At 45.6% G+C, this 12,385-nt stretch overlaps 1 protein-coding gene across 5 annotated transcripts in view; it reads right to left on the bottom strand.

Annotated features, from left to right (window-relative positions):
* Nucleotides 1–12,385, bottom strand: part of MAST3 (microtubule associated serine/threonine kinase 3) — a 368,908-nt gene that overhangs the window by 314,804 nt on the left and 41,719 nt on the right. For all 5 annotated transcript variants that reach the window (XM_073599652.1, XM_073599643.1, XM_073599608.1 and 2 more), the window contains exon 2: nt 5,581–5,612. In XM_073599652.1, coding sequence (XP_073455753.1) covers nt 5,581–5,612 — 32 coding nt within the window. The remainder of the gene's footprint in view (nt 1–5,580; nt 5,613–12,385) is intronic.

The following is a 12,385-nucleotide window of genomic DNA, read 5'->3' on the forward strand; positions in this document are numbered from 1 at the left end:
AAAACAAAGTATAAAAAAATTACATACCTGAAAAGCAAACATGATAAAACATAACAATAAAACAATGCAGAATAGAATACAGTAAAAAAGAGCAGAACAATAGAGAGAAAATAGAGAGAGAGAGAACAATAAAACGACAACTATTTTTGGTTTTTTTATTTTATATTTTTTTTGTGTATTTTTTTTTTTTTTACTTTTTTTTTTTTTATAACTGTAACTTTTAAAACTGTAACGGTTCCAGGTTTGGGTCTCTCAAAATGCGATGGCATCTTGGGAGACCCTGTGGAAGTGTGTCCTAGTCTGTGCAGTGCTGTACCCTACGCTAATACTCAACTAGTGTATGGTAGCGTTCAAAACATTCACCAATGCAAAGACCAGGATTGCCAGGACAGGAGGGACAATAATACCGGGTGTCACGCCTAAATCCGCGCTTTCTGCAGACACGACATTTTCTTTGGGGGGCTCGTTGGGTAGGGGTACTCTCGAGGACATAAGGAAAATGCCTCTCATGCAGCCGGCCTACTGCATTTGGATTGGGAAGGTGAGGTGGAGCACCGTCTGGAAACAGAAGGGCTCTGACGATCTCTTCCTGGAATTTAAGGAAGGATCCAGTCTGTCCTGAAGCTCTGTATAGCACATGAGCGTTCAGCAAAGCCAATTGAAATAAATAAACAGACACTTTTTTGTACCAGCGTCTGGCCTTACGGGCAATTAGGTACGGCGCCAACAACTGGTCGTTGAGGTCCACCCCTCCCATATTAAGGTTGTATTCGTGGACACAGAGGGGTTTCTCCACAACACCAGTCGCCGTAGTAATTTGGGTCGTCGTGTCTGCATGAAGGGAGGTGAGAACGAAAACATTCTTCTTATCCCTCCACTTCATAGCGAGCAAATTATTATACTTCAAGCAGGCTCTCTCCCCCAGCCTAAGACGGGACTCTACAAGCCGCTGGGGAAAGCCCCGGCGATTAGGTCGCACGGTGCCACATGCTCCAATCTGCTGATCAAACAAGTGACTAAAAAGTGGCACGCTCGTATAATAATTGTCCACGTACAAGTGGTACCCCTTTCCGAATAAGGGTGACACCAAGTCCCACACTATCTTGCCAGCGCTTCCTATGTAGTCAGGGCAGTTGATCGGCTCTACGTGACTATCTTTGCCCTCGTAAACCATAAATCTACATGTATAGCCTGTGGCCCTGTCACAGAGCTTATACATCTTGACCCCGTATCTGGCACGCTTGCTGGGAAGGTACTGTTTGAAGGACAAGCGGCCAGAAAACTTAATCAGGGACTCATCAACGCAGACAACTTGATGGGGGGTAAACAAGTCTGCAAAACGTTGGTTGAAGTGGTTTACGAGGGGCCGAATTTTGTAGAGCCGATCGTATGCAGGGTCTCCACGAGGACGACAGAGTTCATTGTCGTTGAAGTGCATGAACCGCAAAATCTGCTCGTATCGTGCCCTGGTCATGGAGGCAGAGAACACGGGCATATGGTGAATTGGGTCAGTGGACCAATATGACCGCAACTCACTCTTTTTGGTTATGCCCATGTTGAGGGAAAGGCCCAGAAAGATCTTAAATTCGGAGACCGTAATTGGTCTCCAATCTCTGGCAAGGGAGGACTGGGGATTAGCGGCGATGTGTTGACCAGCGTACAAATTGCTTTGGTCCACAATAGATCTATAGAGATCTTCGGTGAAAAACAGTGAATAAAAATCCAGTGGCATAAAGTCAACTGTTTCCACCTGAATTCCGGGTTGGCCAGTGAAAGGGGAAAGTACGGGTGCTGCAGAAGTGGTGGGTACCCAATTCGGATTGGCGAATGCAGCAGGAAGGGCACTATGGGCACGACGGGCCTGTCTTTGTCTTATTGGTGGCAGCGGGACACTAGTTGTGCTTGCCACCTCGCCAGCTTGAACTGCACTTATGGGACTCGCCACGTCACCACGTGATACTGCAGTGCTGGATGTACGACCAGGGTGTACTAGGCCGCTGGTGCTTGCCAGTTCACCAGAAGGAGTAGCGGCACTAGTACCTCTCTGCTCCCTACGAGAGCCCTGCGGTTCTTGCACTTCAAGGACAGAAGAAGAAGATCGGGGTCTGGTACGCCTGACCCTAGCAGGGACCACAACTCCGTCGTCAGAGCTATCTGTCATGGAGCCGCTGTCCTCTACAGGTTCGTATTCTGAGCCTGAACTTGACAGATGAGTGACTTCCTCTTCACTATCTGTCATACTCAGAAACGTGTAGGCCTCTTCACTAGTGTACCTTCGATTTGCCATTTTGGCCTCTAAATTTAGGGGTACACTAGTGAGACTCACAGGCAAAAAAGCTCCTGACTGTCAGCGACTGATTCAAACCGCTACCAAAAAACTGTTAGCGATCGCAGGGATCAGGCCTGACTCTGCGAACGCTACAGTTATGTGTGCTTAGTGTTTTGTGACAGTTATCGATCGATACTGCACTTGGGTGGGCTGGGCTGGGCTGGGCCGAGGAGCAAAACGCAGGTGCTAGCAGGTATCTGGGCTGATCCCGCTAACACTGCGTTTTTTTGGGGGACCCTAAACTGCTGGGGAGTATAGATCTGATCGGATCAGATATCGATCCGATCAGATACTATAGCACTAAGGGAGGTGTATGCTGCGTGCGTGGGTTTTAGCGGTACTGGCGCTAACCTGACGCTGCCTGGGGCGACGCAGACCTTATCTGACCCTAAAAACTTAACTTCTATCACCGCCGGGCAATTAGGGGGTTAAACCTTTATAGGGTAATAAACGGCGGGTGCCCTAAAACTATAATAAACTATAATAAACTACAAAAAACAAACCAACTAACCAGCGTCACCTGTAACAATTATATGGTGATCGCTGGTGAAAGGGTTAACTAGGGGGCAATCAAGGGGTTAAAACCTTTAGAAGGTAGTATATGGGGGTCCCTGTCGCTATAAAACACTGACAGCGAACCTATATACTTACCTCCCTAACTAGCGTCACCTGTGTCACTAATACAGCGATCAGAAAAACGATCGCTTAGTGACACTGGCGACGGGGGGTGATCACGGGGTTAAAACTTTATTAGGGGGGTTAGGGGGGTACCCTGGACCTAAAGGGGGGTACCCTAGACCTAAAGGGGGCTAACCTAACTGCCCTAACACTTGTAACTGACACAAACTGACACCAATGCAATAAATCAGAAAAAAAAAAAACCTGCTATTGGTGTCAGAGTGACAGGGGGTACAGGGGGGTGATCAGGGGGTGATCGGGGGGTGACAGGGGGGTGACAAGTGTGCCTGCGTGTTCTACTGTATGTGTAGTGTTGGTGCACTTACTTGGATGTCTTCTCTCCTCGGCGCCGGACGAAAAGACCGACTCGAGGAGAGATGACATCACTTCCTCCGCTTCTGTTTACATTCACAGAAGCCGAGGAAGCTTGTCATTGGCCAGGAGCGATCGCGAGGGGGGGGCCACGAATGAGTGGCCTCCCCCTCACCTTTGATCGACCCTGACCTCGATCCGACCGCCGCTGGCACCGGGGGGGGGTCCGATCGGACCCCCCACCCGCGGGCAGGCAAGGACGTACCTGTACGTCCTTTTGCCTGCCCGTGCCGCTCTGTCGACGTATATAGTCGTGCGGCGGTCGGCAACTGGTTAACACATGTAAAGACCTGTTCTTAATCCACTTTACTATATTATTAGGACATCCTAATAATACATTCAATACTGATAAAGACTAAATTTTTATTCAATACAGTTTATAAAATACTTACATCCCCTACACCAGGGATATGCAATTAGCGGACCTCCAGCTGTTGCAGAACTACAATTCCCATGAGGCATAGCAAGACTCTGACAGTCACAGGCATGACACCCAGAGGCAGAGGCATGATGGGACTTGTAGTTTTGCAGCAGCTGGAGGTCCGCTAATTGCATATCCCTGCCCTACACATAAAAAATAGTCAAGCAGGCCCTTTAAATATTTAACAGTGACATGACCTCAGGGTAGTACCATCACTACTTTGGTGAATTGTTTGACCTAAACTTTATTCGATTAATAATTCTTGAGTATATTTTTAGTCATATATTGAATCTTGGACCGACCTCTCCTTTATGATGTTCCTCCCTTATTTGCTAGTGATGTCCTACTCTAATGCTGGGATGTTTGTTTATTGTGCATTCATATCCACTGCAATCATTTACAACTACAGTATATTTTCTTTAAAAATGTTTCAACAGAAATTATGGACGTTCAAAGGCAGGAAAAAAAACCCTTCTCTATCACGTTTTCTGGAGAAGTTTAGGAGCTGTAAAAACGTCAGTCTCCCCTAAACTCCTCTTATCTCTTCTGAACGTCAAGTTTCAACGTTTTTTTAGTAATGTAATCATTTCCTGGCTTTTGCAGAGGGGAGTGTAGTGCAAAAAACGCCTATAAACAAAATGCTCTTAAACTCTCATAGACTCGCCTAAACTTTGTACAATATGCTTTCAATTTGAGTCTTTTATGCCACGTTTTTAAGCTAAAAACATTGAAGTTTTTTCTGCTCCTAGTGTGAATGGAGCCTTACACATACTGGTTGGAGATAAGTAACCATACCATAGTCCACCTGTAAGTTTCCTCTTCCTTTGTACTTTCTTTTTACTATTTTATTGTATTCTTCTTTCCTTTTGTTTCCTATAATTCTATTTTGTTTACTATGTTTGCATTTATTTTACCTAACAGAAGAATAAAAACAAAGAATCCAAAAAAAAACAAAAACATAAAAAATACCACACAAACATAAGTTAGAATAAAAACATATGTTATATACACTTTTAACCAGAATTAATACTGATCTACTGATTGGCTTTTGTACAACTACCCTGTCAGATTTTTGCTGCTCAATCAGCACTGCTGGCTCTAGTCAACAGCACCGATCAGTGTATTCTAACGGCGGGGAAGTCTCCAAGCCCTCAAAATTCATGGGCACAGCAGGGAGGCCCATCCACCTCTGACATTGTTTAAAAATGTTTGCAGTCAGCTATGAGGCCCTCTCCTGAACAACATCTAAAAGGTAAGAAATATATATATATATATATATATATATATATATATATATATATATATATATATATATATATATATATATATATTGTCTGAATGGTACAGCATAAACCTATAGTGAGGTTTTCTCGTATTTGACTGCAAAAGGCAGGCAATGAGTGCTGTTTATAAGACAGTATATACAAGAAAGTGAAAGCTCAGAGAAGGATTTAAATAAAGGTCTGGGAAGACTTTGTTGCAACATGAAGCTATCACTATACAGTATGTGGTCAAGCACACTCACTATATAATTTTTTTATTTATTATAAATTGTGACTAATCAGTTCACATTCACAATTTGGTTGAGATGTCTAAAAAGAAATACAATTAATTTATCATAAATTATTTATTAAATATTATTTCTGCCTACATATGTCATGGCATAGCCAGACAGTATGGGTCCCTTTTACTGGATTTATAGCAATCGTGCTGGGTATTCATGGATGGCAGATTGCATACTCTGACCTGTGGCAATTGGCAAAGCAGTATTTCTACTTACATACACCCTTGTCGAGGCAAACTCAATTCTTTCTGTAGAGAAAAAACAGGGAAATTTATGAATACCAAAGTCTGTAAAACCACAATAAAATGTAACTGGTGCTTCTAATTCCAGATTTTAGTCTTATTCGTTGACTTTACCAAATACTTTTATTGATACAGAAGTGTTTTCTGAAAAAAGTAACACATATGTTTTAGGGAAAACAATTCATAAGGCATATATTAATAACATTACATGTCAAATTCCTGCATTAAAATTGTAATACTGTGCCAGAATAATGTTATCGCATATTGTCCTGATAATCATACAAAATACAAGCTGGAGTATGTATAAGTAGTCACATAAAACAAAACATTGGTCAACAACCCCTCAATGGCCTTGTCAATCTCCAACCACTCCAACTACTTGTTTTCTAAAATGGATTCAGGCAAACCATATGACCTTACTACAAAAATGCAACTTTTTTTTTAGAGCGGAGGATTATTGCCACGGTTGTATTTTCACTATAGTATATAGATCTTAAAGCGGAACTTCGCTTAAAAGGAAAAGGCTACTGTAATTATATTGGTGTTTTTTTGGGGGGAATGGGTACCAGAATCTGCCAGGCCAAGCTTCCAGAATTAAGGAAGCTTGGCCTGGCCCCCACCCACCCTCAACCTCCTGGGACATGTCACACTTCTGAGGAGGGTGCAGGACCAGTGTGATAGCACAGCTCAATCTTGCGCATGCACAGTAGGAAGTCGGTTGTGAAACAGCAGGAGGTCAAAGCCAGATACTACATCCAAGATGGGGGCGTCAGGGATCTGCAGCCTGGCGAAGAACAGGCATGGGTGAAGACAGCGCTGGACTTCTAGACTGGTAAGTGTTTGTTTTTTTTTAAAGTGAGCAGCTACAGTATTTCTAGCTGCTGACTTTTATTTTTCTTTAAAAAAGAGACTGATCCCCAGCCCTCTTTATTTTAGCACTTGAACCCCTGACGATGACCCTACGCGCCAATCGGAACATATCAGGAATCCCTTATGCCGGCCACAAATATAAACTCTAAACTCTCTTCGCAGATGACGTCCTTCTGACCCTGGCCAACCCCCTTACCACCAAGCCCAATCTACAGCTGATTCTGTTGCAGTTCTCATCGATCTCAGGCCTACACGTCAATCTAAACAAGACGGTTGCCCTTAACGTCACCTTAGCACCGGACCTAGACCTACAGACCCACTTTCCCTTCCAATGGGCTTCCTCCCATATTGACTACCTTGGTATTCCGCTGACCCCTTCCTATTCTTCTTTATTTAAATCTAATTACTATCCTTTGCTTTTCTCCTTATCAGAGCTTATGCAGTCTTGGCAGTTCCCACACTTGTCCTGGATAGGCCGTATTAACTCAGTGAAAATGACCATTTTGCCCAAAATTTTATATTACTTGCATACCCTTCCGGTGCGGGTTCCGCCACATTTTTTTACACCTGCTCCAGAATAGAATTTTGAGGTTCATTTGGGCTAACAAACATCCTGGGATCTCCAAAGCGACCCTCTTGATGCATAGGCTACAGGGGGGTCTGGGGGTTCCGAACATCGCTAAATACTATCTGTCTGCCCAGATTCCCTGCTTCATGTTTTGGTAGATGTTCCCCTGTGGGTCCTCCTGGAACTGTCCAACTGTGCTCCCATCACCGTGTCATCCCTCCTCTGGCTCCCTCATAATCTTCGCCCAGCATTACTAAATCCGCTTATGCATCATAGCCTACAAGTTTGGGATTCTGTACGGTACTCCACCGGCCTCATGTCCCCTTTTTTACCCCTGCTCCCTATCTTCCCCCCAGGCCTGGACCAATCTCAGGCATTCTCCTGGTGGGTTGCTAATGGGTTAACACAGATTCGACACTTCCATACACCAAGATCATTCTCCTTGTGGGCCTTACTGTGGGAGTCCCGTGATATCCCAGAGGCGGAATAGTTATGCTATCTCCAACTTCAGCATTGGCTTGCCTCGCTGCGCAGAACTGCTACGTATCGAGTCCAAAAAACTACTTTTGAACATATCTGCCAGCACTCTCTGGGATCCCCAGGCCTCATCTCAGCCCTCTATGCCTCTTTGAGCGAGACTTGGCAACTGAGATAGAGTTAGCTGACTGGGCTTGGTCCTCTGTGGCCAAATGCTCATTTAACACAGCCACTTTAGAGGCTGCATATAAGGTGCTTTTACGTTGGTATTGGGTTCCGACCTGCATTGCCCATGCCAATCCATCTTCCAATGACTGCTGTTTTTGGGGCTGTGGCCATCGGTGTGATGTACTACATACATGGTGGACGTGCCCTAGACCGATTAGTTTCTAGTCCCGTGTATCTGGCCTCTTATTTACCCGGTTTCACCTCCCTATACCAAAAGAAGCCAAGTTTGCCTTACTGCATTGTCCCATCCCAGGCCTATTCGCCCATCAGCGGAAGCTCGCGTCTTACTTATTCTTGTCAGCCAAAAAGAACAATTGACCAAGACTGGAAAAAACAATCTCTCCTCTTCCAGGGGGTGAGAGATTATGTGACCGCGTTGATGCATAACGAACATATGTCCAGCTTCCGCAACGACTCCCATGCTAAGTTCCTTAAAGTTTGGGAACCTTGGCCGTCATATGCTTTTCCACCTCTCCTCCCAACCAGCTTGGGTCACCGGTGATGGACGGTCCCGATGCTCCAGAGCCCTTACCATTCCCCCTTCTCTAGATCTCTGACCCTCTGATCCACCTTCTTTCTTGCTTTCCTTAGCCTTCCTTGGCTCCTTTCCTGTCAGGTGCGCACTCCCTCTTTCTTTAGTGCCACCTTTCTGCTTCACTTCCTCCTGAGTTCCAATTTGCTTCTCTCCTCAGTTCTGTATACGGTACCTTCTCAGGACCCCTGCCCCTGTCGGCCTTATGAAGCAGGCCTAGCCTCTGCTGCAGTGTTAGTTCTCATTTTCTTCTTTATGTTTACATTGCCTCTTTTGGCAGATTTTTTGGCTAATTTATGTGATAACTGTCAATGCTAGCCCCTGCGTGGGTATAACTATTGCCCGTTGGCTACTTGTTAAACTTGAGTAAAAATTATTGAAATAGAAAAAAGGGACTAAAGTTCCTCTTTAATCGCTTGCCTACTGGACACTTTTACACCCTTCCTGACCAGGCCAATTTTCAGCTTTCAGTGCTCTCGCACTTTGAATGACAATTGAGCTGTCATGCAACTAGGGATGGGCCTAACGGAATCCTGTTTGGTTCAGACCAGAACTTCCGAACATCACGAACATTTAGACCCGAGCAACGAACCCCATTAAAGTCAATGGGACCCGAACGTCAAATATCAAAAGTGCCCATTTTGAAGGCTTAAATGCAAATAACGAGGCATACAATGGTTATAGGGGTCCGGGTCCTGCCCTGGGGGACATGGATCAATAAAAAAAAAGTTTGTGAAAAACGTAATTTTTAAATGAGCAGTGATTTTTTATTTTTAAAGTGAAAGCCTAAAAATGAAAAATTCCTTCCAATATAGTGCCAGGGGGTCCCCTTAGTCTAACTGTAAAGTGGCAGATCTGTACCATGTCTAGAATCTGCTGCAGCAATAATTGAATTTATAAAGCCAAAAAAATGACATTTTTCCTGCAAGCTGCCTTTATTTTGCTCAGCAATAGCTGGGGAGCCAGTGTGTATGATGAGGCCACAATGTAGTGCACTGGGAACAAGATTAGAGATTTTGTGGCTACATTCTGGTGTCACTTTGACTTTGGATAGAAGTACCGGGTGCGTTAAAATTGGTCTTTGGGTGTCGGTGGCGCCTTCCCACCGTAACCCTATAGAGATAATCTTGATGAAAGCAAGAATTTGCCTTGCTGTAAAAAATTGCAATGATATGCACCTGTCAAACAGGTGCAGAAAAATTGGTCTTTGTGTGTCGGTGGTGCCTTCCCACCATAACCCTATAGAGGTACTCTTGATGTAAGCAAGAATTTGCCTTGCTGTAAAAAATTGCAATGATATGCACCTGGGTGTCAGTGGTGGGTGTCGGTGGTGCCTTCCCACCATAACCCTATAGAGGTACTCTTGATGAAAGCAAGAATTTGCCTTGCTGTAAAAAGTTGCAATGATATGCACTTGTCAAACAGGTGCAGAAAAATTGGTCTTTGGGTGTCGGTGGTGCCTTCCCACTGTAACCCTATAGAGCAGGGGTCTCAAACTGGCGGCCCTCCAGCTGTTGCGAAACTACAAGTCCCATGAGGCATTTGCAAGGCTGACAGTTACAAGCCAGGCTGACGCATGATGGGACTTGTAGTTCTGCAACAGCTGGAGGGCCGCCAGTTTGAGACCCCTGCTATAGAGGTACCCTTGATGCAAGCAAGAATTTGCCTTGCTGTAAAAAATTGCAATGATATGCACCTGTCAAACAGGTGCAGAAAAATTGGTCTTTGGGTGTCGGTGGTGCCTTCCCACCATAACCCTATAGAGGTACTCTTAATGAAAGCAAGAATTTGCCTTGCTGTAAAAAAATTGCAATGATATGCACCTGTCAAACAGGTGCAGAAAAATTGGTCTTTGGGTGTCGGTGGTGCCTTCCCACCGTAACCCTATAGAGGTACTCTTGATGCAAGCAAGAATTTGCCTTGCTGTAAAAAATTGCAATGATATGCACCTGTCAGACAGGTACAGAAAAATTGGTCTTTGGGTGTCGGTGGTGCCTTCCCACCATAACCCTATAGAGGTACTCTTAATGAAAGCAAGAATTTGCCTTGCTGTAAAAAAATTGCAATGATATGCACCTGTCAAACAGGTGCAGAAAAATTGGTCTTTGGGTGTCGGTGGTGCCTTCCCACCGTAACCCTATAGAGGTACTCTTGATGCAAGCAAGAATTTGCCTTGTTGTAAAAAATTGCAATGATATGCACCTGTCAGACAGGTACAGAAAAATTGGTCTTTGGCTGTCGGTGGTGCCTTCCCACCGTAACCCTACAGAGGTATTCTTGATGAAAGCAAGAATTTGCCTTGCTTGCCATTCCTGGCTCCAGTTGGCGTGGTGTGAACCACCTCTGGGCCTGTCCTTGCAGAGCTGCAAGAATCTCTGCTCCGGTGTGGTTCCTGTCCCCTAAACACACCAGCTGAAGCACTGCATGGCACCTTTTAGCTTGACTCTGGGAAAAGCCCTTTGAACGCTTAGGGGGTACCTGATGTTCATAGGACAATTCTGCAGAGGAGGGCATGGAGGTGGCAGAGGAGGAGGAGGAGGGGGTAGAGCTCACAGGTCTGGCATCATCACCACCAGCTGTATGGAGACGTGAGGGCATAACAAGCTGCAGCACTGAGCCCTGTCCTGCATCCTTTCAAGTTGCAAGCAGCGTTACCCAGTGTGCTGTGAAAAAAATATATCGTCCCTGCCCATGCTTGCTGGAACACGTGTCAGAAGAAAGGTGGATTTTACGGCTGACTGCCTTGCCCAACGATGCCAGAACATTCCCTTCCATGTGATGGTAGAGGGATGGAACGGCCTTACGTGAAAAGTAGTATCGACTGGGAACCTGCCATTGTGGTACAGCACATTGTGCAAATTCACAGAAGGGGCAGAATCTACCAGGCTGAAAGGCAGAAGTTGGAGATTCAACAGCTTTGACAAGCTTGCATTCAGGCGCTGGGCATGTGGGTGGCAGGGACTGTATTTTTTTTTCCGCTGCAGAAGATGGGGCAGAGAAATTTGCCGGCTACAGTCTACAGCTGGTGGTGTGCTGCTGGTAGATGATCTGCTAGGACCTTGGACACCCTGTGCTATACCATCATCCCTGTCAGTGGAGGCTGCTGAAAGGTAATGACTCGGTATTGCAGGGGCAAAGACTGAAGTGGGTAAGGAGGGACAGATTTGTGCCCCTTTTGTGTGGCTTTTAGGTGCTCTTGCCAACGGGCTGAGTAGTTGGACGTTAAATGCCTTGTTAGACATGTGGTACCCAAATGGTTGGTGTTTTTGCCATGTTTGATGTGCCTGTGACACAATTTGCAGATAGCAATAGTGCGAGCTGCTGCAGATGTGCCCAGACAGCTGAGCTGTGGGGAGTGGGTCGGGAGATAACAGCTGCAGAATGTGATGGAATAGGGTGGCTGCTCTCTACTCTTTCTTGATGCCAACCTCCTTGGGGTTGTGCCGCCTCACCTTCAGTTTCCTCCTCTGCTCTATCTGGCACCCAAGTCACATCAGTGACCTCATCATCATCATCATCTCCATCTTCTCCATCTTCATCATTACCACTGGAGACAACTTGGCTATACGCTGCGGCTTGGGGAACATGAATGCCAAATTGTCTACCAGTGTTCCTCCCTCTCTCTAGGCTCATGTTCCTGTCATCCTCAACCTCAGAACCAGCATCTGAATCCAGTAATGGCTGGGCATCTTCAAGCAGCTAGTGGCTGACGCTATGGTCAAATAACTCAGCTGACTCCTCAGTGGCTGATATTAGGGCTATGGCAGGAATAGATGTGGACAAGGAGGCAGGTTTATCCACTCTGGCAACTGCAGGGGACTGCACACTTGTCTCTGCTTGTGTGACAGAGGATGAGGAAGGTTTAGTAAGCCAGTCCACCACCTCCTCTGCATGCTGTGGCTGGATAGCACGGGCAAACTCACTAAACAGAGGAAATGATGCCCTGCCTGAGGACTGACCACCACGTCCACCTTTGCCTGTGGACACATTTGTTGCTGGCCCCCTTACAGTGCCAAGGGAACGTCTGCCTCGACTTGTTGTTCTCCCAGACATTATTGGGAGGGAAGGGGCGGTGCTTATAAGCAAATGTAAAGGAGAAGTTGA

The sequence above is a fragment of the Aquarana catesbeiana genome, linkage group LG01, assembly GCF_042186555.1.
Source record: "Aquarana catesbeiana isolate 2022-GZ linkage group LG01, ASM4218655v1, whole genome shotgun sequence".
Classification (NCBI taxonomy): domain Eukaryota; kingdom Metazoa; phylum Chordata; class Amphibia; order Anura; family Ranidae; genus Aquarana; species Aquarana catesbeiana.